Genomic DNA, 27438 nt, shown 5'->3' with positions numbered 1-27438 from the left:
TGTTTTTAGCGTTTAGATTAAAACGAACTGTTATCATTTATCGTGTATCTGCCGGCTCTGCGTAAATATTCCTGCGTTAATATGGAAAAAAGTCGTGATGTTATCGGTGTTCTCACGCAGCTTGGGAAGGGGTGGTTTGCTCGTGAGCTGGCTCAGTGACGTCTGCGTCCCCTCCGCTGCCAGTGGCCCCTTGCCATATGTATTCATGCCGGGCAAGATGGCGGCGATACGGAATCGGTGTTATTGCCAGTGGACATAAAAAAGGCATTTTATTTAAAATAGAACAGCGAGTGATATCCAGTTATACACTTGAACGCATCGTGAGTGTATCTGCCACGTAACCAGCGTCGACGTCTTTTTTAATTTTACGCGTTTGAACGTTTTTTCTTACAAAATGTTCTCGTTGTAAGTCGCTCGCTAACCGACCAGCTGGCTAACAGAGAGCAGTTACTAGCTAGCTATCCACCACAGCCAAGCCGCCGTGAAGTGTAGGATGGGAGAAAAGCTGGAGCTCAAGCTCAAATCGCCGGTTGGAGCAGAACCCGCTGGGTATCCGTGGCCGTTACCAGTATACGTAAGTGTTAAACTTTAAAACTTAATTTTTGTAGCTTTTAAGCTTTGCCTTTTGTTTTACTCTTTGTTAGCCGCGTTAGCTGTGCGCTAACTCTAGCTAGCAGAAGGAGCCGTGGCACGCTCGTCCGGAGAATCGGGTCATACTGGTTGGGATGGTGACAGACGTGCTGTATCAGCCTTCTGCCATGGCTGATGGCACACCTGGATTATTTCAATCCGTTCTTTCCTTGTCATACTGTAGTCACTTAGTCCTACGGCACATTTGACCGTAGCTAGTAAAACTAACAGTGACAGCCACTGATCGGAGGTTGTTTTGAAATTGGACCACCGTTTTGTTAGTCTGTCCCCAACTTATTTTATCACCGAACATTTTTTCCCTGCTCACATAGACCACACCATATCTCCGATGGTTACACAGTAGGTGTTTGAACTCCTGTCTGTACACATCTGAATAGCAGTGTTGGCATTCCTAGAGTGCCTTCTGTGTGTGTATGTGTGTTATCTCAGCATAGTTTTAGGAGCGAGAGCAGCTGACTTGTGTTTGCTCGGGTTAACTCTGTACATGAGGTGGACCCACCACCCCCATCCCCCCCATCAGTCAGTCTGCTCTGTGCAGTGATAGCAATCATGCCTGGTAGAAACACGTCTCTCTCTTCTCTTAATTTTATTTCCATGTAGCTGTCAGCACGTCAGTGCCTGCAGTTGACTCATTCAGTATAAGCGGAAGGGGAAGCGGTTGTAAGTTCTGTGGTCCTTTTCAGTGGTGTGTAGTTAGTTTGAACTGTCTTTCTCATTTATAGTAATTGCGGTGAGAAGATAGCCGAGTTTATGAGAATGCGTGTGTGGGGTCTCTTTGTGGCGCTTTCCCCCACCCCCACGCTGCGCTGTGTCTGTCAGTCTGGTTATTTCACTTCCATCATAGTGTGTTTGTCCCATCACCCGTTTCAGTCTCTGTTGAGTCAGAGTTGCTTGTCGATGCAATCAGGCACTCCCTCCCTGCTTTGCCTGACAGAGCTGACCCTCCCTTTTTGCACTATGCCAGACTCTGATAACACTCACTGTTCCTCCCTCCCTTCCTCCCATTTCCTTATGTTATGGTCTGCAAAGATAAACAGGAGGACAAGCATGTCAGGAATTTAATACATCATTGGGCTGCGTGAGCTATTTATACTGTCATGTGTTGAATTAGAAACAGCTGATGCATGTGGAGTTGTGCGATATCGAGCCCATTCATGCGGTGCTCTCCTCCTGTTTTCAAAGGGGGAAACACTTCCCCTCTCCTCTCCCTTCCTCTCTTGTCCATATGGTCAAGTCTGCAGGGAGGAAGATATGAGCCTGCCCCTGTTCAGCAATGCTGTATTATTAGAATTCACATACCAGTATGTGTTCCCAGTCACGTTTAAAACTCATTGTGTTTTCCCTTTGTTGAACTTCTTGGTGGTAACAGCAGATCCCACTCCATTTACTCTTCACTCCTACATTGCACCACATTAGGATTGGTTATCACACCCACAGAGCACGAGCACATTGCTATCTGTGTATGATAGACACAACATGGCTGCTGTTACAGGCTTTTGATGTGTAAGTTGTGCTTTTAGTGAACCAAGCCCATAGAAAAAATGCAAAGAAGATGTTCTCTGATCTCTTTTGTTTAGTCTTTCATCTGCTGTTTGCTCACTAAATCCCCACATCTGTGCATCTGTAAATGCTTCCATATGAAGAGCACCTCTGGTGTGGTGCAGCTCTTTATCCATCTGGTTCTAGGTATTGGTACTAAGCAGCCCCACACAACACTTTTAAGAGACACGCTGGTGTTTTAAGTACTTTTGGTGTATGATCAGTAGGAATGTGTGGATTGTTTAATTCTGTATCACCACTGATATCATTATTAAGAGTTTGGCTGATATCCACAGATGTTATCAAAGATGGACACGCTTGCCTTGTCTAAAATGTGATGCTAGAGTGCCTTAAGCCTGTGTTCTTTGTAACACCAGGGGTCTAACTCTGGTTGCAAAAATACCAGAAAAGATTGGAAGAAATGGGTTCTTTCTCCATTGGTCTGAGAGCTCGGTACATCCTGTCCTGATGAGACTGATGGCCTCAGTGTCTAGTTTCAACTGATTAATTTTGAGCCTAATTTATAAAAATTGATTTAGAGTCAGAAAGGGCCATGATAAGCTATGAGCATATCAAGGATCAGTCATATCCACCTCCTGCTCGTCACATCTGGCTTCAAAACACCAAGATGGCGATGGTGAAAAAGCTCAGCTGGAGGCTTCATAACAGGACTTCACAAACCAGTGGATGACATCGAGGTGGCTATGTCCAACTGTTACGCTGTCTATACTCATGAGGAGTACTGGCACCAGTTTTTATTTTATTTCTAATTCATCGCCCTTTTTGTAGTGGTTTAGACATTTGCCTAATAAGTGAAAGATCACCAGTTTGATTCTCGGAGGAGACACAGATGCCTTTAGAATTGTGCCAGGAAGGGTGTCCGGCGTTAAAAAAAACTGCTAAATCAAACATGTGGAGCTACCTGCTGTGGCAACCCCTTGTGAATAAGGGAGCAGACTAAAGTAGCTTTTATTCATTGGCCCTTTTGTGCTGGGAAAACAAAACAAATGTCATTTAAAAAATGACCAAGCTGTTTTAAAGCTTTTCAGCTCTTTGTCACACCATCTGAGTATTTAGCCAGCACAAAATTGATGTGACACAACAGATAAAGATTGTTCATAGAAATTTGTAGCTATAATATGTTTGGCATCTGACTCATGTCTGTTTGATCTTCTTTGTTACAAAATCAGTGGTGACTGAGCATAATTCTTATGTGCATAAATGGAGGTATAAATAAGCACGATTAGTCTCGATATAGCTAAAACAAAAAGGCTCTTTCATCTTACTACTTTTTTTTTGCCATTTGATAAATAAAATGTATTCAAATTTCTATACAAAGCCTGACTTTGGTCATTTGTTCTCATTGGGTGCTGAGGTGTAGATAGTTGAGCAGTGTTTGGGGTAAAACCCCTACACCCACGGTGCGTCTGTGAGGAGAGGTAGCATGGAGAGGAGGAGTAGTACGTGCGTCAGTTGAACCCAGAGTGGGGAGGAGAGGAGGGTCCTCTGTTCTTTTTGTCTGACTCTAGCTTTCAGACGGCGTTTATTTTTAGCAGCAGCTCTGTACTGGTGTTGCTGTGTGCCGTCTTTGTGTGAGCAGGTGACCTCCCCCCGCTGCATCTGATTCGCTCACTTCATACCCTGTATAGCTTCCATATTAAGAGCTACACAGCGCTTTGCTCATGTGTGTTTTAGGAAGATTTGTAGCTCATTATCATTAACAGTTAGCTCCACAATGTAGTTAACTGCCGTGCTCCGCTAACAGATCTCCTGTCTAGCCATGGTTCTTTCAGGGTGTGCGCATGCATGTTTTAGTTTTGGCGGAAGTTTGCGTAGTATTGGCGGGTAGTATTGAGCGGGAAGCTGGAAGCTCCGGGCTGTGGGCTGAGAGCTGAGAACCGTTAGCTCATGCTGCTGTGCCAGGCCTCAAACAGCTGACAAATAGCAGGCTCTCCTCCTCTCTCAGGCCCCCCTTTCCTTTCGCAGTTCTTTTTTCGCTTCTCGCTTTCACTTTCCCTGCCTTTGTCCTCTTTCACCTTCAGATTTCTTTTTTTTTCTTTCTACTTTCTTTCTTTTCTTTCTCTCCAGCAGAGGCTCTCTTTGGCAAAGCAGGAGACGGAAAGTGGGTCAGTGGGTCAGCTCAGGCAGCAGGCTTAGGCAGCCTGTGTGCTGGATGCAACTTGAGTCCTGTTACTCGCAGAGAGCTGCTCAGGCACTCCTGCTAAAATTACTGATTATAATTTCCCTGCGTGTGTGAAATACAATAGATTTTATCTTATTCAAGTTTGCTTCTGACTAACTTAGGGTGATTTTCAGAGACACGGTATGTAGCATGAGCCTAGCTTCAGCCTCTCCAGTTTCATTAGGGTTCCCATTAGCATCAGCTATTCTTTTTCAAGTTCCTATATACATTCAAATAGACACATACAATCTGCATTAACATCTCAAACAGATGTTATTGAAATTCATAAAAACTCATCTTAGAACAGTACATTAAGACAGATACATCTACTAATTTATTTTAAACACACGTTAACTGGGTAATAAGATTCAAATAATTTCTTTATAAGGTCTTTTTGTGGCTCTGTGGTGTAATGTTTAGGACATTTGCCTTACATGTGAAATATCCCTGGTTCAGTTCTGGGAGGAGACGCAAACCCAGCCTTAAGGGGTCACAAGCTGCTGTACTCTTACTGATGATCTCAAAGGCAGGGGTTTCGTCAGGAAGGGCATCTGGCGTAAAATCTCGTCAAATCAAACATGCAGATCCATCTGCTGTGGCGACGCCCTCAGGAAATAAGAGAGCAGTCAAAAGTATCTCTTTCTCTTCTTCTTTGTTGTAATTTCTCTTTAATTATATTTATAATGATCAAAACTCCCATCCAGCAGTTTTATACCTTACCTTCACACACATATATGTGTGCATGTCATATTTACTTTCCCTCCACTCAGTGTCTTTTTTTTTTTTAATAGAAAACGGTTTCATTAAAATTCCTGCTGGCTTTGGAAATGCTGTTTTAACAGGCACTGTCGCTCAGCAGGTAATCCGACCTTTCCAGGGTCCGTTACACAATCCGTTGCAGAGCTAATGCAGCAAAAGACTTATGAGGCATAAAATATGTTTAGGGACTATAAATGCATTTGGTGCAGGGTTGCACATGGGATCATGATTTGGTTAAAGGAAACTCTGAACATTAAACATTACACCGTTATCCAGACTAACATGCATTAATAATCAGAATAGTTCCTCGTGGCTAATTAACATAAGCAGCATGTGCACATGGCTAATCAGCATTTCATTGCATATGCACATTGCCAGACTTAACATATATTTACACACATGTTGTTTATACTAATACAAAATGCATGCTCGGTACAATACTGGCTCAGCAAGCACTCTGTTAAACTGATTATTTCCCCATAAACATACCAGGAGTTTTTCCCTGCGGTTAGCTACTGTGAAGCAATCCTCCTGTTTCTCTGCGATGGCATTCACATAATCCTCCTAATGCACATTCAGAATCTCCCAAACAATAAAAAAACTGAGTGGTGGTGGTAGTGGCTCAGGAGGTAGGACAGGCCATCTGTCAGCGAGATGGTTCGTGGTTCAATCTCTGGCTGCATGTTGAAACATCCTTGTGCAAGATACTGATGTCGTGTGTTTACCCAGTGCTTCGATCAGTGTGATTAGATGTTGTATGAATGTGTGTGGGAATGGGTGAATGAGCTTTGTAGTAAAAAGTGCACAGTACAAAAGCACTATATGAGTACCAGTCCATTCACTCTTTTTCCTGTTCAGGCCTGCTTTTCAGCTAGTCAGCAATTTGCCTACATGTAGCACCACCTTTCATCCTATAATGTCCTTCTACTGTGGAACCAGCTAACATTTTGGGTTTAGGAGACAGAGACTCTGTGCTTCTGAAATTAGGCCTGATTTAAGCTACATCATAAAATGTTTAATGTAGCTTAAATCAGGTGACCTTGAACCATCTGAGGAACTTCCTCCTTCTTTTTATGATCACTATGACAATACTCAGTGTGGTAAATGGCTGTAACTCAGGAAGGTAGAGCAGGTCATCTACTGATCGGAAGGTTGGTGATTTGATCCCTGGCTCCCCCTAAATATCCTTGGGCAAGATATTAACCCCAAGTTCCTCTCTGATGCATGTGTCAGGGTATGAATGAGTGAGTGGTAGTAAGCACTTAACAGCATAGATGACAGTACTTGTGTGAATGGGTGAATGTGGCATGTTGTATAGGGTAATATTTGAGTATTATTTTAGTATTTGCGTATTCCCGGACAGTAGAAAAGCGCCATTTATGAATCAGTCCATTTACCATTTAAATATTTGTCTTCTCTTTCCCCTCACACTAGGGCTGTGCGATATGACAAAAATCTCATATCCCGATATTAAGAAATCTATCGTCGATATAACGATATAAATTGCAAAAATGTAACATTTCCTGTAAATTCTGTGAATCTCGGGCATCTCGACTTGCGTGAAGTGTTTCCAGCTGGGCGTCGTGTACCTGGAGTCGAGTGTTTTAGCTGATGCATGGAACTATACATTTTTAGACATAAGTTGTAACGGCCACTGTTTTCTTTGTAAGTATTTATTACACAGCATGCTGCGGAGAAAAGTCTGTTCTAACGTTTGAGTCTAAGGTTTATTTTTTAGCACCTGGCGGCTCTTTTTTGCTTCTCATCCGTAAATACTCTGCATCTTTCACGTGACTCGTTTTATTTTGAAAAGCCTCAACAGGATCTTGAGCTTTATTGTGAAAGGTTTATGTGGAAAATAAACAAACGGACACGCCGTGGTTTTACCGTCGTTGTTGCTAACGAAAACGCATAAAAAACAAGCGCTTGTCCGTCCGTAGTGTGGTTATATTAAATATAAGAGAAAGAGAGAACTTTAAGAAATTAATATAGCCACTACAGTGACCATCAAAATGATGAAAAAATATTGCCATAAACAGTTTATTTTGCGACACCACGAAACAAACGATAGCGTAAAATGAAACGATAGACGTTTTTCTATCGTCATCCGATATATATCGTTATATCGAACAGCCCTACCTCACACTCCTCTGGTCGCTGTAGGTGTTTGTCCCTACCTGAGCCTGATTCTGACAGTGTTTTTCTGCTAAAAGGGACTTCCCTCCCATGATTGCCAGTTGATGAGATTGTCTTAGTGTTTTGACCTATGATTTACTGAGCTGTGGTATTTTAAGGTCAGATGTGAAGACAGTTTAGGGTATTTTATTTTCAGCTGTCAGTTTATTAGATACACCCCACTTAAACATCAGTCTTCTAAAACTGTCATGGCTTCAGCAGTGTTGAGGTTTTGTTTAGACTGGTTTTGAGTGGTCGTGTTTGGAGTTTAAGGACATCTAAAAGCTGTAATTTGTGGTGCTGCTGAGTGAAATGTTTTATTCTCGGTGTGGTTTTTGTAATATTTTCTCCCTCCCTCCCTCCCTCCCTCCCTCCCTCCCTTTCAAGGATAAACACCATGATGCTGCTCATGAAATCATCGAGACCATTCGGTAAGCGATGTTTCCGTCCTGCGATACTCCTACATGCACATGACTGTCAAAGACCTGATTTAGTAGTGATTTTATGTTTGTTTATTTAATAGGTGGGTGTGTGAGGAAATCCCAGACCTCAAACTGGCAATGGAAAATTACGTACTCATTGACTATGACACCAAGAGGTAAAATAATGTCATCAGTATCTGTAAAATCAAAGTCTGTGAGTCAGACAGAAGGTTAGATGGATGTCTCTGATAACAAGTCAGAGTTTATGAGTCAGATTTAAAGACTTGATTAATTTCACCCAGCCACGATAACAAATTAGGTCATGATAATTAGAGTTAACCCATGTGAGCTGTATTATTTCACTCAGAAATGTGCTGTTATTACTTAAATTGATTATTGTTATAGAGATAATATTTAATATGTGTTGCCTCTCTCTCCCAGCTTTGAGAGCATGCAGAGACTTTGTGACAAGTACAACAGGGCCATTGACAGCATTCATCAGCTGGTGAGTCCATATGTGAAAAGTTCCTTGCTGTTTTGTAGGAGAAGGCTACACATTAGTCACAAACCTGGTTCTTTTGAATCTGTGCCCTTTGTGAATCATTTTCCCTAACTGTTTATTCTGGTTTTGAGTATTTGTAGTAGGATATCAGAGCCAGTGTTCTCTAAGGTGCTCTATCTTTGTCCTTCAATTATTGGATTTTGGTAAGAATTCTTTAGTGTGCTGTCTTATCTATATTCCACTCCAGTAATTAAAGAAATATTCCACTTACACAGGTATTCAGACCTTTTGCTATTGATTTCTGGTGCATGCTACTTTTGTCAGAGATCACTTAGGAACTTCTAAAGATTGTCAGGAGTCTACCTGGCAGTAATTAAATCATCTGTCCATACAACAGTACATTTCCTGGAGCCTATTCCAGCTGCTGAAAGGTAGAAGTCAGAGTATATAACCTCACAAGCCCATCTTAAGGCTAACACAGGGCTAATTAAATCAGCTGGACATAAATATGACGTGTCTGTGTAAGGTCTTACAGCTGCTGATGAATATTAGAGTAAAAACTGTGCCTTGATGTTGAGAGAACTGTATGTCTATCTGTGAATCAGGATTGTTTCAAGGCACAGATCTAGCACAGTTTATTATTTGGAAAAAGTTTGATTTTCATTTTTGAAAAATTACAAAATACATTTAGTAAGGAAATCCCCTCCTGCTCGTTTTTTAGTGTAGTCTCTGTTAATTAACTAGCCCTGGCCTTTCCTGTCTTATCTTTGCCTGCCAACATGCAGACCAGGGTGCCTTTCTGGCAGCCCTTGAAATCATTTTGCTGCCTCTCCAAGTAGTCTCTTCCCCCGTCGTACTCCAACGCCACTGTCTTGGACTGACATAGGCTATGGTAGCTGTTTTTCAGCAGTTGAAACCACCCGTGAGGAGGAGCTGCTCATTGAGAAGAACAAGGTTTATTCTCAGCACTTGTGGTCAAAGTCAGCCAAGCTGGATCCTGTCCATGGGACTCGTAACCCCTTAGAAAGGCAGCTGAACATATTTTTCAATAATGTATCTGTTATGTCAGTGTCAAAGTGCAGAGAAGCAATTTATCAAATTTATTATTCAATTAAAAAATGGTGGATGTGTATCCTTTGCAATTCGGTAATTATGGACCCGAACTCCATAAAACAAACAGAAACGTAAAATGTTCACTGATACTTGCCATCCACCGGGATTAAGCTCAAATAACTGTACCATAAAAATGGAGAAACATCTAAAGGACAGGTTTGCCAACCTTGTGGGATCTTTCCCAAAAGAATTGAGGTTCTTATTTTTTTTTGCCAAAGTATTAAGTGAATGCTTCACATATTTATTGAAGTGGAATATTTTAGTCTTTTATTTTTAACAGTTGTACAAACCACTCAAAAAGCCTGTATTTGCTTTGTCATTATCATGTGTGCAGGTTAATTTTGAAAAATAATTGAATGCGTTAATATGATACAGTTTTAAAGTGAGTCTGAAAACTCCTAAAAGGTATAAAAAGGGATGGAGTGCGCTCTCTGGGGAGCTATGTAATTGATGCAAATCCTGTTTTACAGTGGAAAGGGACCACCCAGCCCATGAAGCTAAACAAGCGTCCTTCCAATGGGCTGCTGAGACATATCTTACAGCAGGTGTACAACCACTCAGTGACCGACCCAGAGAAGCTCAACAACTATGAACCCTTCTCCCCCGAGGTGTACGGAGAGACCTCTTTCGACCTGGTGGCCCAGATTATTGATGAAATGGAAATGATGGAAGAAGACACCTTTGTTGACCTTGGCAGTGGTTAGTTTGCTGTTATACATTTCATTCTATACTAACCACTTAGTAGAAGCACCTGAAGTTTGTCTTTGTTTCTTAAAAGTACTCCAGTAAAGTGTGTTTGGGGTTAATTGGATAAAAATGCTAATTAAGAACTATGAAAATGTCTGAAATTGTAAGATTCAGAACTCCAGCATAAATAGCAAGTCTGGCAGCTTTGGTGTGTTTATGTTTTTGAAGAAATTGTTTCATATTTGCAGGAGTAGGGCAGGTGGTGCTGCAGGTTGCAGCAGCAACCAACTGTAAACACTACTACGGTGTAGAGAAAGCAGACATTCCAGCTACCTATGCAGAGGTAACTCCATTATCTCACATAACAGATATACAGACCCAGCAGCACGGGATTGAAAATCACTGCGTTTACATTTGTTTTAGTGAAAAGCCACCGATTACTATAGACAGCTCTAAACTAGAGCGTAGTCTAGCAGAAAGCGCACCTGCTGTTTATTTCCTCTTCAGATGAGCCTTCAAACTGGTTTCTTTGTTAGCATTTGTTTGCCCTGTAGCGCTGCACCAAACAAGTTGCATAAACCTGTTCCACACTTGCACTAAAGCACTAAACTGAGTTCAATTAAGATTGTAAATGTCTGACGCAGCTGGATTGAACCTTAAACGGTCTTCAAACTTCCAGCAGCTCTATCGTAATGTGACTGTAGTGTCTGACTGCAATCAGTGCCGGTTTGAGTATAGAGCAGGTAACAGACTGGTGAGTAGTGCCCGAGCTTCAGATAGACATCCCTGCTTTGAATTAATGTCTCCTGATTGGGCGGATATTCAACTCAAAATCTTAGTTTTAATCATAAGTGTAAAACTCGAGTCATTCTGGTAATTGAAAGGGCGTTTCTTAGAACCCAGTATCCAAACTTTAACTGGGGGCTATTTGTTTACTTCCTCTCTTTCTAGAAATGCCTCCGCAGGTCTCGCATTATCATCATTTTGACTTTTAAAAACTTGAATTTTCGTATCAAGTGTTCAGATATTGTTTCTGTTCTTTGTTTCAGACCATGGATAAAGAGTTTAAAAAGTGGATGAAATGGTATGGGAAGAAACACGGGGAGTACACAGTAAGTTGGTTCTTGTGTGACACAAGTTGCACTTTCATTGCGCACACGTTCAGAGGAAACAAATTCAGGTGCTCTGTAGATTCACAGGTGTTCAGGATTTTTTCCATAACCGTACTATTTGTTTCAGCTGGAAAGAGGTGATTTTCTGTCTGAAGAGTGGAAAGAAAGAATCGCCAACACAAGGTGGTGTACAAAGCCTGATCACAGTGACAGACTGAAAGCCAAAATCTCCATTTATGTGTTTCTGCAAATAAGGCCATTTAGAATCTGAATCTAATCAAAATATAATCAGAAAATCGCCTCCTTAACTGTTTTTGTCATTCATTACATCCTGAGGTAACCATTTTTACTGTGAATTGAACTGTGAAGTATTTCCTTTTGTCTGTTTTCCAGTATTATTTTTGTGAATAACTTTGCCTTTGGTCCAGAGGTAGATCACCAGCTGAAGGAGCGCTTTGCTAACATGAAGGAAGGTTAGTACTTTTCAGCTAATGACTACACTACTTACTCATTACTTGTTTGTACTTAGTTAAAAAACACACAGACATACACAAGGCTCTTAAATTGGAAAATATATAGATCATCACTTAAATTCTGATCAGAATTATCAGAAAAATTGAGCATAAATTATGTTGCACTGACAGTTTGTTAGGCACATTGATGAATTTGTGTTCTATAGAGTCAACAATGTTTCAGCTTCAAAGTCACAAACATACAATTTCTGCATTATATTCAGACCCACCACTTTTTGTATGTCATGTTTGGATCAGAGCATTATTTTAAAAATCATTTGAGGATATGTGTCCACTTTTTCTTTAATCTCCACAGTCTGCTCTTTGTTAATTTGGTATTTTCAAATTTCCCAGCAAAGCTAAATTGAGACGCTTTATTGAAAACTGGAGAAAATTAATCAAACATAGAAAAACAGTATGAAAGCAGGTGCATGTAGTATTTTGTGTATATAAAGCATCATGTTTTTTTAGTGTTGGTAGTGATTAATTCTTCTGCTGTTCTCATTGTTAATTAAGTTAAAATGGCTCATGAGATCCATCCATAGATAGTTAAAGTGATTGTGTAAATTACCATGCGTGCGTCAAGTAATGAGCTGAAAAAGCTGTGGTGTGTACAACACATGTAAAGAATTTATGTGAATTTGTTTTTCTATTTCCCCAGGAGGGAAAATTGTATCCTCCAAACCCTTTGCACCTTTAAACTTCAGAATCAACAGTCGAAACTTGAGTGGTAAGCACCCAATTTATTTAAAAAATAAATAAATAATATTTAAGGCTCAATTAGACTTACGTGTGATATTCCTCCCTTTTGTCCTGCAGATATTGGCACAATTATGCGTGTGGTGGAGCTTTCTCCACTCAGAGGCTCTGTTTCTTGGACTGGAAAGCCAGTTTCCTACTACCTGCATACCATAGACCGCACCATAGTAAGCACCCATGCTTCTCTTTGTCTCTGTAATGAGAGGAAGCGATCCCAGGCGCCCACACGTGAAATCCTAACAGAGGGGATCTCGTCAGCCCAATAAAAAAATAATTGACTACTAAAGCAACACAAATAAATTGTCCATTAGAGACGAACCGTAACCTAAACTCAAGAGATAAGCTGCCATAATAACAGCTGGTATCATCTTAATGAGTAGTGTATCTTGAGAGTAAGCAATCTGAGGTTTCACAGGCAGACATGTGCTTATTAGATTACCGTGACATATGTGTCATTCCAGTAACTGGTGAAAGTAATCCCTGGTTACCTGTTGAAATCCCAATGAGAAAACTGGCAGGCTGCCTGGAAAATGCTTGTGACAGTCTCATTATGCAGATGTGTTTCTTGTCACCACCTGATGCCGTTTGCCCTCTCTGTCTCACTCTTTATGAAGCTTTATTTGGCGATGACACAAAAGACATTTTATGTACCGATTGTAATAAATTTAATTATTTAGTGCGTTTGCTTTTTTCAGTCAGAACTGTGAAACGAGCATGCATCTGATTCTGTGTTGTTACAAACGTGTAGATAAGGACTCTTAATCTAATACCCACATTTTCCTTTTCTCATCTTCCAGCTTGAAAACTACTTTGCTAGTCTCAAAAATCCTAAACTCAGGGTGAGTCTTCTTCTTCAGTGTGTTGACAGTCCCTGTATTTACTACGTTTTTTGGATCAGACTAGTAAATTGATTCATCTTCTGTTAGGAGGAGCAAGAGGCAGCTAGAAGACGTCAGCAGAAGGACACGAAGGACAGTAAAAGCAATAGTACCACGCCCACAAAACCCAAGGAACCAAACAAGGTACAAGAATGAGAATTAATTTCTGTAAACCCGGACGAGCTGGTCAGCGTTGTGAGACAGGTCTCTGTGTTCTCTATGTGACTGTTATCTCTTTGTGTAATAAAGCAGGACTCCTGTGGTGAAGAGGAGCGTCCTAGCTTGGTGACTGTGGTCAAGCCCTCCGCTAAACCGAGAAGAACGCGACTCCTGGCCAAAGGTCGCAAGCTGAACAATAAGAAACGTGGTCGACCCAAGAAAGCTACCCCAGCTGCTGAGAAGAAAAATAAGAAGAATCAGAGTGCGTTGGATTTGCTGCATGCCAAGACCCTTTCTGCAGCACCCCCTCAGGGTAAGAGCACTAACACACACACAATATGCTGTCTGTATTATTTCCTAAACAGGACTTTTACTGATGTTACTAATGAAAATATTACTGTGCGTGCAGATGCATACCGACCACCTCAGAGTCCCTTCTACCAGCTACCTCCCAAGGTCCAGCACTATACCCCTAGTCAACTGCTGCTGAGCCCAACTCCCCCTGGTTTGGAAAAACTGCTAGGTAAGTTAATGAATTGATTGATTTTTTTTTTAATTGTGATGCTGAAAAACCACATGCACCATACCAGATATACACATGGTTATATGAAATGCAGGTTACTGATTTAAGCAACAGTTTTTATATATCAGTATGGACACACGTTCTGGGAAGTGTGATGTGAAATTTAACAAAACCTAAAGCTTTTTAACGCCACTTCTGTTTGTGGTTGTGAACTAAAGACTTAATAAAAGAGAACTTGATCTGACTTTTGTGTGTTGCCTGCTGGTTAGGATGATTGTCATTGTGCTGAAGTTTTGGATGAGATCTTTTTCAGTGAATACATTCACATCGTGAGCCATCCACTCATAGCTGTGACTCCGCCTCCGCACACACCTACATACAGAGGTGTATTGGAAGTACAGAATATTTATTTTTGAGAACCAGATTTTGTACTCAAATGGTAATCTTGTCAAAATAGTTCACGGTACTGAACGTCCAACTGGGAAAGGTTTTGTAAGAACTTTGTAAGAACTTAGCTTTAAGGTCGCCACTGAGGATGAGAGGTGGGCTCCTAAAGAAGCTCTGCTTTTGCACAGTTCTCCTTTTTAATTTAATACCTTGAAAAAATTGAGTTTTTAGGATTTGCATGAATGGTCTTTGATATTATTATACTTGTGTTGTAAATGTGCAAATGAAAATAAGCTTTTCTGTAAGTCTGGTACCTGGCCTGTTTCACTCTGATGCCATTATTGTTTTTGTCTGTGGTCCCTGACAAAAGAACAGTAATCAGAAATAAGTGGCAGCCATTTCACCACAGAACACTAAAAATAAAAAATAAAAGCGTTGGCGGTCTTTCTCCACATCCTCAACTTCAATTGCACGTCAGCATTTATTGCATCTTTTTTGTTGTTCTTTTACGTGACCAGCTAACGCCAGAGACTGATATGAGCCGTTTTTACAAAAATAAACAAACAAGCAAACATGTTGAGCCTCGTCCACATTTTAAACAGTGACAAGAAGAAAATTAGCTGGTGTGCATGTTTCATTATTTCCAGCAGTCATTTTTGCATGTGCATTTTTTTTGTGGTCAGAATATTTCTAGGCACACGTTATAGAATGAGGCCAAAACGTGAAGAGGTAAATAAAACAACAGTTCTGCAGTTCTCCAATCAGCAGCAAACATATTTGTTAAACTCTCCATCTCTCTCTGTCTCCAACTTTGATCTTCTTTTACAGACAATATCAAAATTCAGTACCTCCAGTTTATGGCCTACATGAAGACTCCTCAGTACCGCTCCAACCTGCAACAACTTTTAGACCAAGAGAAGGTAATTATTGTCTCAACAGACTGCATAGTGAGGTTATCTTCACCTCGCTAAATTCTGTATATACATTTATATTATTATATCTGCTTTCCACTCACTCTAGCAAAAACACAGGGACCTATCAGGGCAGGCGGAGCAGCTCCATTTGGTCTGTCAGTCTCACAAGGAGAAGATCAAAGGTCTCTTTCAGACTAAACTGGATGAGGTAAGAAGTAATGCTATGTTGCTCCCACCTGATGCAGTAACACTTGTTAGTAGAAATCTACAGAAAATGCTTCAGTCAACTTTTTATAGCATGTATATTCAAAAACTGCAGATTATCAAACAGACAGGAATTGTAGATGAGCTTAAAACTCATGCCGTCTCTGTCCCACCTGAGGATAAACATGGTCAAAAGAAACAGGAGGTGGATGCACACCTGCATCAGGTGTGACTGTATATGAGCACTTAGAATGTAAAATGCACTTTGACATTACTGCAGCAGGGAAAGCTCTTCAGCCACTAGAGGTCTGCAAAGACTCACTTAGACGCAGTTCTTTTAAGCATCACGCTAGTAAAGCAGCTGATAAAAATGTGTTTTTTTGTGTGTGCTGAACAGCTGGGAGTAAAAGCCCTGACTGTGGAGGACCTCCTTCAGGCCCAGAAGGAGATATCAGCCCATAACCTTCAACTGAAAGAGCAAACCAAGCAGCTTGAGAGAGATATGGCTTTGCTGAGAGACCACAGCTTGCTGCTGGTGAGGCTTCAGATCCTCCAGCCCTTAATTACAGCATTGTCTCCAGCGGTTCTCACCTGTCATCGTACCTGCTGTTTAACTTTTGCGCAATGCTGGACGAACAGGCTGGCGGCATTATGGGAGAGAGAGAGTGAGTAACAGTAACTTGTTATTTTTCAGCTGAAGTCTCGATGTGAGGAGTTGAAGCTGGACTGGGGCTCTTTGTGTCTGGAGAGTTTGTTGAAAGAGAAGCAGGCCCTGCGCAAACAGATCTCCGAGAAGCAGAGACACTGCTTGGAGTTGCAGGTACACAGCTGACATCTTCAGATTGTTGGATCTATATCCAGGTGTTTTGGTCTCTCTTTTCTAATACGTGCCCCTCTACTATCTCGCCACCCTTTAATCCACCTCACTGTTCTGTGGTTTTCAGGAAGAGTGCATGAGCTATTGTGACAAACATTTTCCAATATTTTACCATCGGTATAGCTTGTTTACCTGTGTAATAGTTCCCCCTGGTGTCTGTTTGTAGATAAGCATTGTGGAGCTGGAGAAAAGTCAAAGGCAGCAGGAGCTACTTCAGCTGAAATCCTACAGCCCTGGTGAAAGTTCCCCGTATAGAAAAAACCTGGAGTCCCGCGCTTCCACAGACGTGGACTCCTCTAAGCTCGGCCTGTCTTCAGCCCCAGTTCTCAACGGTGTTAGCCCAGAGCTTACTATCAACGGCACCAGCTCACCTTGTTTTGACCGGGTTAACTCCAAGGGTGAGCTTCTTTCTCGGTACCTGCCCATATCCCCGGACCATGAATTAGTGGCTGCCACCCCTGATGCTCGACAAAGGCAGCAAAGCTTCTCTCATGCTCTTCCTGACTACACGCGCTTCTCCCCTGCCAAGATTGCCTTGCGTAGGCACCTTAACCAGGATCCTACTGCCTCTGCTCACTTAAGAGGTCCAGGGCTGACCACACATAGGTTTGTTCCTACTACAAACATGTATGAACATTTTTATTTCTGCTGTCTGCAGATTGAATCCTAAAGCATCATTTTTCTTTTTAGGGATCTGGGTGGTGTTAACTCTCCACTTGGAGCCAAACAGAACTGCCCCTCTCCCAATGGATGTGATGCTCAGATTAACCTCAAAAGCTCAGAGAGGGTGAATTTTCGTCTTTCCCTGTGTCATTTTCACTGCGATTTATTTGCAAGCACACCTTGAGTCTTTCACTGCTGTAATTTTCCCATTTGTGCTGTGACACAGGGCATTAAAGAGAGGAGTCCATCTGTTCAGGGAGACAACAGCATTACAAGCCTTCCTATTAGTATCCCACTGAGCACTGTTCACCCAAGTAAATTACCAGTTAGCATCCCACTGGCCAGTGTGGTGCTACCCAGTCGTGCTGAGAGACTGGTGAGTGTGCTGACTTTTCCTATAGTACATCACTGATGCACCTCTCTCGTGAAGCCCCGCTGCACGATAAAAATATTATGTTTAAAGATTAAGATGTGTAGGTTAGGTTTTTATGTAGTCAATTAATTAATGTAATTGTCTAAAGTTCAAAATAAATCCATACCTTCAGATTTCATAATGATAAATTCTCTGTATTCATGATTTCAGAGAAGTACTCCGAGTCCTGTGTCACAGACCGGTCAGACCAATGGTAAGGATGGACTCTTCACATATTTTTCACTTGTGACTTTTAGAGTTTCTACTATAGTCAGGGTTTTGCCTGGATTAAGTAAGTAAGCCTCTGACTACGCAGCGTAAGCATGGTCACTACATACAGTAAAGGGGATGATTCTGTGTTTGCTGATTTCATGGAATAATATGCATTTTCCAATTATTTTTGTCCATTTCACAAATAAAGCATAATTATCAAAATAAACTGCTTGCAAAGAAAAAAAGCTGGTTTTATTTAATTACAGCTTTAAAAATGGGTGAGTATATTCCTTGGGGTGCTGCTAAAAATTCCTCTGGACAAAAACTTACTGCTGCTTATTTAAGGTTAAATATGTGAATTGAGGCTGTTTTATGTTAGTCTGATCTTCCTGTGAAGCTTCATGAACTGTTTGGTCTTTGTTAGGATATTCATCCATCTCCAGCATGATGAATGGAGGTCTGCACCCCGAGGACCACAATGGCACTTCTTCACCTCCTCCACACAGCAACACTTTAACAATGGGCCGAGGCGGTCCGATCCAGAGCCCCCCTCTCAGCACTGGGGGGGTGCTCCAGTATGCCGACGGACCCCCGAGGATTGTTCCAGAAGATGGACCGGAGGGCCAAGGAGGTGAATCGGACGCAGAAGCCCAGGAAAGTGAACTGCGAAGGAGGATCTTTTTCTCCTCCTCTTCTTCTTCATCCTCGTCTTCCTCTTCGTCAGGCAGCGGGGGCAGCGCAGCCGGAGGATCTCGCCTCCACCACCACACCGGCAACCCGGCCAAGCAGGGATACCACAGTAACCATGGAAACCACCACCACCAATCGCCCAGCACGCAGCACGCTCACACACCCACACATACGTCGTCATCGCACTCCTCTCACAGCCTCGGCTCTCAAGAGGGACGCAAGCGGGGGAGACGGAAACGTTGCAACCCAGGGCCTGTTATGGCCAGTGGATCCCCAAAGAGAAGATCATTCCCTGGGCTCAGCTCCAGCAACCACTCCTCAGGATCGCCACTCAATATCAACTCCATGGTGAGCACTGGAGACGAAAGAGCATATATGAGATTCTTTGAAGTTACATTATGAGTATTGTACTATATTAAGTATATACTCAATATTATAAGCAGTTTTAAAGGCTCCTGCACACTGCTAATTCATCAGTCTTAAAAGTTCAATAGAGGCACACTTTGCGGCATGATCTTGAAACTGTACAACAAATGTAATAATAGCGTAATAACAATGCCACATCCTCTTTAGCTATCATACAGACAACCTTCTGCTGCTCCAGCGTAACCATCCATCTGTTTTGTTTTTCACAGATGTCGCCAGCGTCACTGTAAACTGTGATTATTTTCGCCAACAGGTGAACAACATCAACCAACCTCTGGAGATCTCTGCCATCTCCTCTCCAGAGCAATCAAGCCGCAGCCCCGTTGGGCCTGACCTAGACCAACCTCCCATCTTGAAGAGAGAGCGCCCCCTGGAGATGAACGGCACGGGTCGATATTCCACAGCACCCAGCTCCGACGATGAGGACTCGGGATATCCTGTTGACAGCTCCAGTTCTCGGTAATATGAAGCTTATGATGGCGTCTTCATCGATCGGAAGTCATTTAAATGTCCTTGCGCTGGGTCGTGTGATTCAGCATTTCCTGTTTGTGCTTTTATTTAATCACAAGTTGTACCGTTATAAATATGACTCAGCTCCGTTGCAAATTTTATATATTTATAATATTGTTACTGCTTATTTTGATTTTTGTTTATTGTTTTTGCAGAATTGAAAGAAAAATAGCCACTATATCGTTGGAGAGCAGAGATGGACCTGGTAGACTCGGAGATAGTGAACGAGGTAGAAAATGAATACATTAGGAAATAATCATCATCATCCTCCGCCTTTCTGCTAGACGATTAGAGCTGTGTGTTTCTTTGTTTTTTTCCTTTCTCCTCCACTAGGGAGAAAATCAGGAAGCAGCAGTGGTAACAGCACCGGGAGTGAAGCCTCCTCATCGTCATCTTTGTCCTCTACCAGCAAATGGAAATCCACCTTTTCACCCATTTCTGATCCCAAACAACCCAACTCTGACCTGAGACAGGGGGGCTCTCCGTTTGGCATCGGGGGTTCCGGTCGGGGCACAGACTCAGATTCTGACCACAAACAGCAGCAGGTGAGGAAAGGGAGCGATGGAGAGTCCAGCTACAGCAATCCAAACCCTTTCCTCAGTCAGGAGGCAAGTACCAGGGGTGGAAGCAGCAGTGCTGGTGGTGCTCAAGGAGGAAGCAGTTCAGACCAGCGCCAGACCCTCCAGAAGCAGAAGGCGTCCCGTGACTGGGAGCTGAAGAACAGCGGCAATCTGGCCAGTCAGAACCTCTTCATTTCTGCTGCCGCCAGCAGCGGAGGGGGCATTCTTAGTGGGAAAGTGGGAGGCAGTCCTGTAGCTGTTTCCTCGAGCGCTGGGTCATCTGTGGGGCAGTACCTGGGGGCCCAGTTCCCACTTGGAGGGACCTCAGTCTTGCAATCTTTGTTTGGGGCCCAGACCGGCGGATCCACGGTGACTGGGACCCCTCGGCTTGTCAACGGACACTCTGCCCTAGGAAGCTTCTCCAGTGCTGGGTTGGCAGGGGGAGCAGCTGGAGGTGAGCACCACTGATTAATAGCCAATGTTATTTAGGGATTAGCGAATAGTTGGAGGGAGGGCTTGGTTGTGTATTTGGGGTCATCTTGATATCGAATCGTGCAAGAGAAAGAGCCAGGTAAGTGTTCTCGACTGACTCGCTGTGCTGCCCTGCTTTGACGTGGACTGGCCGCTTAGGTGATGCAGTTGGAGACACCCTCGGAAAATGTGCCATTTTTCACAAAACTTTCATTGAAATCATTAATAACAAAGCGCGAGTGACCGTTTGATTTCATGCAGGTCACGTTGTTGCGCATGCGTTTTCCCCGGGTGTGTTAGTGCATCAGAGTCATTTCACTTCCTGCAGCGTTACGCTGGCTGCGCTGAATTGGCTCCGTTACATTTCCAGTGGACTGACTCTGTTTGCTTTCTATGTGCTTGTCTCAGACTTGCTTGGCGCTTTGCTCAACCTGGCTCAGCCCTTGCTTCTCTCTCTGTCCCCCACCCCCCCACCCCCTGCTCTTTTTGCCACTGCTCTCTCTTGTCTCCACTCTCTCGCCCTCCTCCTCCTCCTCCTCCCTCCATTTCTGCTGTATGATTTGCAGGTATATTTCACCACGTGGTTCCCTCAGTGTCCTCCCATCAGTTTGGGGCAACGCTCCCCACCTCAGGAGGCCTCAACTCTCTGCTCAGTCTCTCCTCCTCCTCTTCCTCTACCTCCTCCCAAACCCAGCAACACACCACTCCCCAGCCAGCCTCCACGCGCCTGGCGCCCGTGTCCTCGCCTATGCCCCTCTCGTTATCCCAGGCCCAGCACAGCCGCACGCAGTCGGTTCTACATAGCCCCTCTCCTCCCACGCTCTCCCTGCCCCCTCCTCCACCCCTGCATAGTGTCCCCTCCTCGTCGACATCCACGCACTCTGACTCCCCAGCGTCTTCTCGATCAGACTCCCTCCACTCCTCGCGTCTGTCCCTCTCCTCTCTCCACCACCAGAGAGCACAATCATCCCTCTCCATCTCATCCTCTACCTCTGCTGCTTCTGTCTCTGCTGCTGCATCCCTCTCCTCTTCCTCTCTCTCAGCCTCCTCTGCCTCCTCCTCTCGTCCATTTGCAGTGCACTACTCCCCCCGTCTGCCCCCTCCGCCACCGACCAGCAGTTCTGGTGGTGCTGGGAGTATGTGGAGGACTCAGAGCATGCATGGTACCTACACCACCTCCCAGCTCCCCAGCTCCCGACCTAGATAGGGTTTGGGGCTGAGGGGAAGGGGAGAGGAGAGGGGAAGGGCGGAGAACAATCTGAGGGTGGATAGAGGGTGAGCGAGAGAGGCTGGTAGGGAGTGAGAGAGACAGGATGCCTGTTTTCCATGTGCTTCTGCAAGCTGTTTGTCTGATTGGACAAGGTAAGAGAAGTAGGTGTTAGATTAAAAGTAAAGGCTCAGTGCTCAATCAGCTGTCTGTGTTTTTGCTGTGTTATTTCTGGAAGCCTTAGAATCACTCATGATGTCCTCGTCTGTCTTTGAATGTTTCAGGTAATTGATGAAAACTACCTCAACATTAAATAAACTATGCAAATGTCCAGGTGTGGACCAAGGCACTCTCCTCATTCACTGGTGCTTCAAACTCTGCACTACCCAATCGCCTCCAAGACCGGCTTCTGTACTGGGATCTTTGTCTCTCTCTCACACACACACACACACACACACACACACACACACACACACAAACCACCACTATGGTCACCCTGAGCAGAATTCATAGGTACTGGTCATGTTTGTGTGTGGAGTAGTGTTTTACAGTCTGGCTGTTGTCCAGCTCTGAGTGAACTTAAATATCGTGTTTGACTTTAAGGTGCTATCTAATCTGTTCATATGTAGTTTCTTTGTTCTGGTCCCAATTATAGCAACCGGGATTCAGCAAAATCAGAAAAAAAAAAAGAATGATCATTTAACGACAGGATAAACCAGGGTCTACTCCCCCCCCCGGTGAAGTTTCACTTCACGAGTCACACACATACACACGCACTCAGACACACACACAGAGCCAGTTCATTGAACTCTGCTCAGACGTCAAGCACCTTTGCTTTTGCGTGCATGCGTTATTTCCTCCCTCTGTGAAATTCTATATTTGTTGCAATATATTTGGTTGCGCAACAAAATGCGGAACTTCGTATTTTGGTCTAACTTCGCACTGGATATTAAGCTCACGTAGCAGAAGATGTACAAGCCCTTGCTTGTGTTAGTTGGCACCCCTGCCATGTTCATGATTTACTGTATTTACTGTGTTTTCATATTTAAATTAGTGACAAACTGCAATGAGTTGTTGGTGCTTAATTCAAAGCCAAATAATAAATTAGATTGTGTCTGTTTGGCTTGCTCTGACTCCTTCTGTCTCAAAAAATATTTAATATTTTGTAGCTATTTCCTTAAAGTGAAGTTGTTTCTGTTTTTCTGCTAATGTCAGATATTTAATGTTAGCAATAATCAGACAAATCTCTCAAAGGATGAGAGGAATGAGGAAAACATCTGCGGATGTTGATTTTGGCCTTATTTTGAGGATAAGGTAAATTAATAACATGCCTTTGGGTGCCAATAATGCAACGCAGCGCCGAGTACATTAACATTTGTTTAAAAAAAAAAAAATGAAATGGTGCTCTTCAGCCACTCGTCACTGTGGCTGCTCTGTTAAGGTTCAGCGAACAGCTGAATCCACATGTCCAAGAACAACAGAGTTCAGTGAGTTTGCGTGTATTTATTAACGATTTCTTTCCTGTCGGTTTGTGAAGTCACACAAGCGGCAACAGAAATATTCCTCTTTGTAAGCTAAGCAAACAGTAGAGATCCATGCATTCATATTTATCCGTGCTGTTAGGAAAGGCAGGTTTAAATGAAAGTGGACTGATATGTGAAATTTTACTGCGTTTAGTTTAAACACACACATACACACACAGTCATGCATGCAAATCCTCACACACTGGGAAAACATAGTTGACCATAACCACAACAAACTACTGGACTTTTTTCACACCTCTTTGTTTGCTTTTTAAAAAACGGTGTAATTTGTTTTTGTAAACGATGTTTGTACTGTGAATGTGATTCATTCTCTGACTGTATAGTTGTGGATAATTTAGATGATTATATTTATGCTGTCGGTCTTTCCATTTGCCTTTTTTTTTTTTTTTTTTTTTTAAATCCTGAATTGTGTTGACATTGTAGAATGCATTAGTGTGTGTGTACTTGACTCACAGTCTGAAAACAATGGTGCTAAGTTTGGACTATGCCTGATATTATTTATTCTGTAATGAAAACATCAAAAACAAGTCGAGTACTTGGTGCTGTACACAGGGACATTTGTAAAGCCGTTTTTTGGCGTTTCCTTTCTCATATTTAATATGCTATTGTCTCGTTCTTTGAATGCATCGTGTACAACTGTAGACGCCACCTTTGGATGAAAGTGCTCTCGTGCAGCCGGCTCGGGGTCCGAGCGACGGCCACGGGGGCCCCTGTTATTGTTTCAAACATACATCGGCCCGCTGTTGGTGAACAAGACACACTGTTTTTGTACATAAGTTTTCTTTAATTGTACATCTCCGTCATAAACAGAAAGGTATATAAAATAAGTAACTATATACAGTCTATATAAATATATATAAGTATATAAATATATATACATATATATATATATATGTGTATATGTATATGTGAAAGGGGTGTTTTGGTGCTGGCATTGTGACCCTTAAATTCACCCTGTAACAGGAGGCTTGAAGCCGAGCAGAGCAAAGCATTGCCACCAGAGGACCTTAACATGGCTGCACATCAGCACCTGAAAACACAGACACACACACACACCCCGCAGCCACAAACTCAGAGGCTGTGTGTTTATTACACAAAGGTGCGGCGGCTCGAACGCCACCAGATTCCAGTACTAGAACTGTTATCACTTTTTTCAGGTATTTTCACTTCTTTGATTTGTTGTTGTTGTTGTTTTATTTGTTTTTGGTGTTTAATTTTTTTTACCAACCCAGATTCTGCAGGAAAAATGGTGCTTCTGTTTCCAAACGAGGGCAGTTCAGACCTTACAATCGAAATCTTCACTGGTGCATACAGAACTGCGCGTCAGCCTCTTTACACACACCACCTGTAGACGTCTTACTGACGAGGCCGTACCTTGCCGCGTGAGCTGATGTGAAACACTTGTCTTAGTGTGTGTGTGTGTGAGTGAGATCAGATAGGCTTCCTTTTTTCCTCTGATAGTGGAATTACACTAAAGCTCAGTTTGTACGTGTGTTTTTGTGTTTGTTTTTTTAATTTTTCACTTGCCAGCGCATATCTAAGGGAATATTAGTGTAATAATCAAAGCTTTATAGAAAAATAAAACTCCTGTCCCGTGCACTTGTGTGCAAGTGAAGAGAAAAAGTCATTTTAGAATTAGACTAGTCCATTTGTTACCAGCACTGAGAGGTATTTTGTAATTATTGTCGATGGCGTTTTGATTTTCTTATTCTTGGTGTTTGATACGATTGCAGTTACATGTTATGCTTTTGATTGTGTCTTCAGATTTCTGTCAGTTTTTAATACTACTAGTCAGACAGCACGGTGCTCTCCTTCACTTAAAACAAGGAAATCGCAGCTATTGATGAATACTACTCTCCTCCTGTTGTGCTGCAGGGTTTTATGGTTTAAGAATCTTACACACAAGCTCACCTGGTGGCTTTTCTCACAGCCCAGTCTAACCTTTCAATCTTTAATCTGGAGGGACACCGGCGGGCGGAGGGGGGGGATGTACGTGCCCATCAGAGCACTTTGAGGAATGTGGCAGGTATTCCATCATTACATACAGATTTTAGGCAGTTTTATAGTTTTTAAAAGTATTTCAGGGGTGTGATTTGGCTTTAAAGCTGTGCAGTTCTGCATCATACTGCATCCTGGCACATTATTCGTAGATAATTTTTGAGAGCTTTGCAGTCAAGGCTGTTTACTCGAAATCCTGCCAAAGGTCTTAACTCAGGAACTCCCCACACTGCTTGAAAAAACAAGTTTCGTAATCTGCTGCATGTTACGTTAATTTACCTTCAGGTGGCATGACAAAGTCCCTCTACGACCCAACTCAGGACCAGGGCCACCCTTCAGTCAGTGTATTTCAAGGTAAAATGTATCAGCTGCCCTCATCAGATCTCCTCAGATACAGTCCTGCTGGCACGTACACCCCCACCCCCACCCCCGACAATCAGTCCGAGCTTTATGAGCGATCTGATCTCGAGAAGCTGTGAAATGGCTACAACTTTCAGCATCTTCCTCATCTCACAAATGCCTCTGTCTAGATTTGCGTCTCTAAGGAGGAGGTTCGGTGTCTTGTTTGAATCCCTCGTTGAATTGGGGGTAACATTCAAGGACACGCGTGACCTACAGGATGTGTATAGTGCTCTCTGATTGGTGAAGCCAGGGCAGGTTTGAGGTGCAATAATGGCAAACCTACTTTCCAAAAGGCCCTCGGTTTTTCATGGAAACATTGTTACTGTTTGATGTTGGTGCTTTTATCCTAAGATGTTATAATGAAAAAATGGAATTAATGTTTTTTTTTCTCCCCTGCGATTTATGATTATTAATAAAATGTTTCTTATAATATTGAGTTTGCGTTTGGAGTGAACTTTGTCTGAGTCCATTTGGTTTGCTGTGACGTAGTGCTGGGCGATATGGAAAAAATATTTATCACGATATGAATTATTTTATATCACGATAACGATATATATCACGATATACCACCTGACCTGCGGTCATCTGGAAAGTACGCAGTCTGTAAACAGCGAGTGCAGAGGGTGCAGTCTTTGTTAATGAAATGGATGGTTACGCTCATGTAGGGCTGCGTATCTCTGCTCGTCCATAGGTCAGTCGTCAAGGAATAATGCACGACACTGCAAACATCCTTCTCTACTTTGGCCGGGCATGCATTATATAAGCGAGGCAACTCGACTTTACTGAAGTGCTTACGACCGGGCATAACGTGCCTCGGATCAAGGACTTTGATGAGGTCACAAAAGCTGTACTTCTCAACTACATAAACAGGGGCCATGCCTTTACAAATGTAACGCGAGACGGCTCCTGTGATTTTTTTTTATGGCGCGGGGACGTTTTTTTGAAAATGGCCTTGTGTGAAAGACTGCTGTATCTTCCGCTGGCTATAGTTTTTCTTTTCCCAACTTGCTCCCGTCATTCCACAACTTGGTTTAGCTCGGATTTTCTAGCTTCTTGAGTATTCTTTTTCGTGGACCTTCTGTAGGTGATAGAAGAGATTTGTTGTGTTGGCATCGGGTGCAGGAATAGTTTTATAGCATAGCTTGCAAATGGGCGTCTTCTGCTCTGTGTTGGTGCTGTTGAACCCAAAATGTAACCAAATCACAGATGTACCCCCTCTTTTCAGTAAAAGTGCTTCTTCTTGGGCTGCCTGTGTAGCTGTCTCTGCCTGTTGCATGTCCGGGCATGAAACTGCAACCTGTCACACGTCCATCGTTTCGAGTTACCGTAAAGCATGTTGCAAATCCGGGTGCACGTAAAGCAGCACCATGTCGCAAAACCACAAGACGGAGTTTCTTTGCGAAAAATATCATTTTTTTATACTTTATTTTCTCTTGCATAAAGTTAAGAGTATGTATAGTGAGAAGACAACACTAATATATTTGCCATCTCTCTCTCTCTCTCTCTCTCTCTCTCTCTCTCTCTCTCTCTCTCTCTCTCTATCTATATATATATATATATATATATATATATATATATATATATTGCCATAGAACCAAGTCTGCCAGAGCTTATCTTTATATTTTTACATGCTGTAGTGCCATTTGTGGGAGCATTTCAAGTTGCTATACATCAATACAACCGTTATAGCCCCAAATTTTAATAATATGTATGCATTAAGTCCATAGTAACTACATAAATTGCAGAAAAATGCAATAAACTACAAAAAAATTGAAAATCGTTTTTGTTTTGTTTTTTTTACATATATTTCTAGTTAGAGAAATTTAAGAGGCTTATCCCTCAAATACAAAAAAGTTGCACAAAATAGTTTCCAACCACGAGATATTTATTTTGAGTGTCTTCATAGTTTTATTTTTGAGATACACTCATTTTTATATACTGCAGGAAAAATGAAAATAAATATTATAATGCAAATTTGCAAAAAAAC

General features: G+C 42.5%; 1 protein-coding gene across 4 annotated transcripts; it reads left to right on the top strand.

Annotated features, from left to right (window-relative positions):
* The first annotated feature begins 213 nt into the window (after positions 1-213).
* Positions 214-26977, top strand: dot1l (DOT1-like histone H3K79 methyltransferase). Of its 4 annotated transcripts, none has more exons than XM_063465809.2 (29): positions 214-574; positions 7694-7737; positions 7830-7904; positions 8170-8233; positions 9814-10042; positions 10279-10373; positions 11080-11142; positions 11270-11325; positions 11536-11615; positions 12316-12384; positions 12474-12580; positions 13211-13252; positions 13340-13435; positions 13544-13763; positions 13860-13973; positions 15189-15280; positions 15381-15482; positions 15876-16013; positions 16173-16298; positions 16522-16961; positions 17046-17142; positions 17245-17394; positions 17602-17644; positions 18068-18681; positions 19013-19218; positions 19425-19498; positions 19603-20283; positions 20867-21662; positions 21792-26977. In XM_063465809.2, exons 1-28 carry the CDS (start codon positions 494-496, stop codon positions 21505-21507), a joined length of 4839 nt encoding a protein of 1612 aa, XP_063321879.1. In that variant the 5' UTR covers positions 214-493; the 3' UTR covers positions 21508-21662; positions 21792-26977. The 4 variants fall into 4 exon arrangements, with proteins under 4 accessions (XP_063321879.1, XP_063321878.1, XP_063321880.1 ...); XM_063465808.1 differs by having other exon boundaries at positions 13541-13763; positions 21792-26976; XM_063465810.1 differs by lacking the exon at positions 20867-21662 and having other exon boundaries at positions 13541-13763; positions 21792-26972.
* The last annotated feature ends 461 nt before the right edge of the window (positions 26978-27438 follow it).

The sequence above is a fragment of the Pelmatolapia mariae genome, linkage group LG23, assembly GCF_036321145.2.
Source record: "Pelmatolapia mariae isolate MD_Pm_ZW linkage group LG23, Pm_UMD_F_2, whole genome shotgun sequence".
NCBI classification, from domain to species: Eukaryota; Metazoa; Chordata; class Actinopteri; order Cichliformes; family Cichlidae; genus Pelmatolapia; species Pelmatolapia mariae.
The sequence above is the reverse complement of the archived record's forward strand: the minus strand, read 5'-3'. Positions and strand labels throughout refer to the sequence as shown.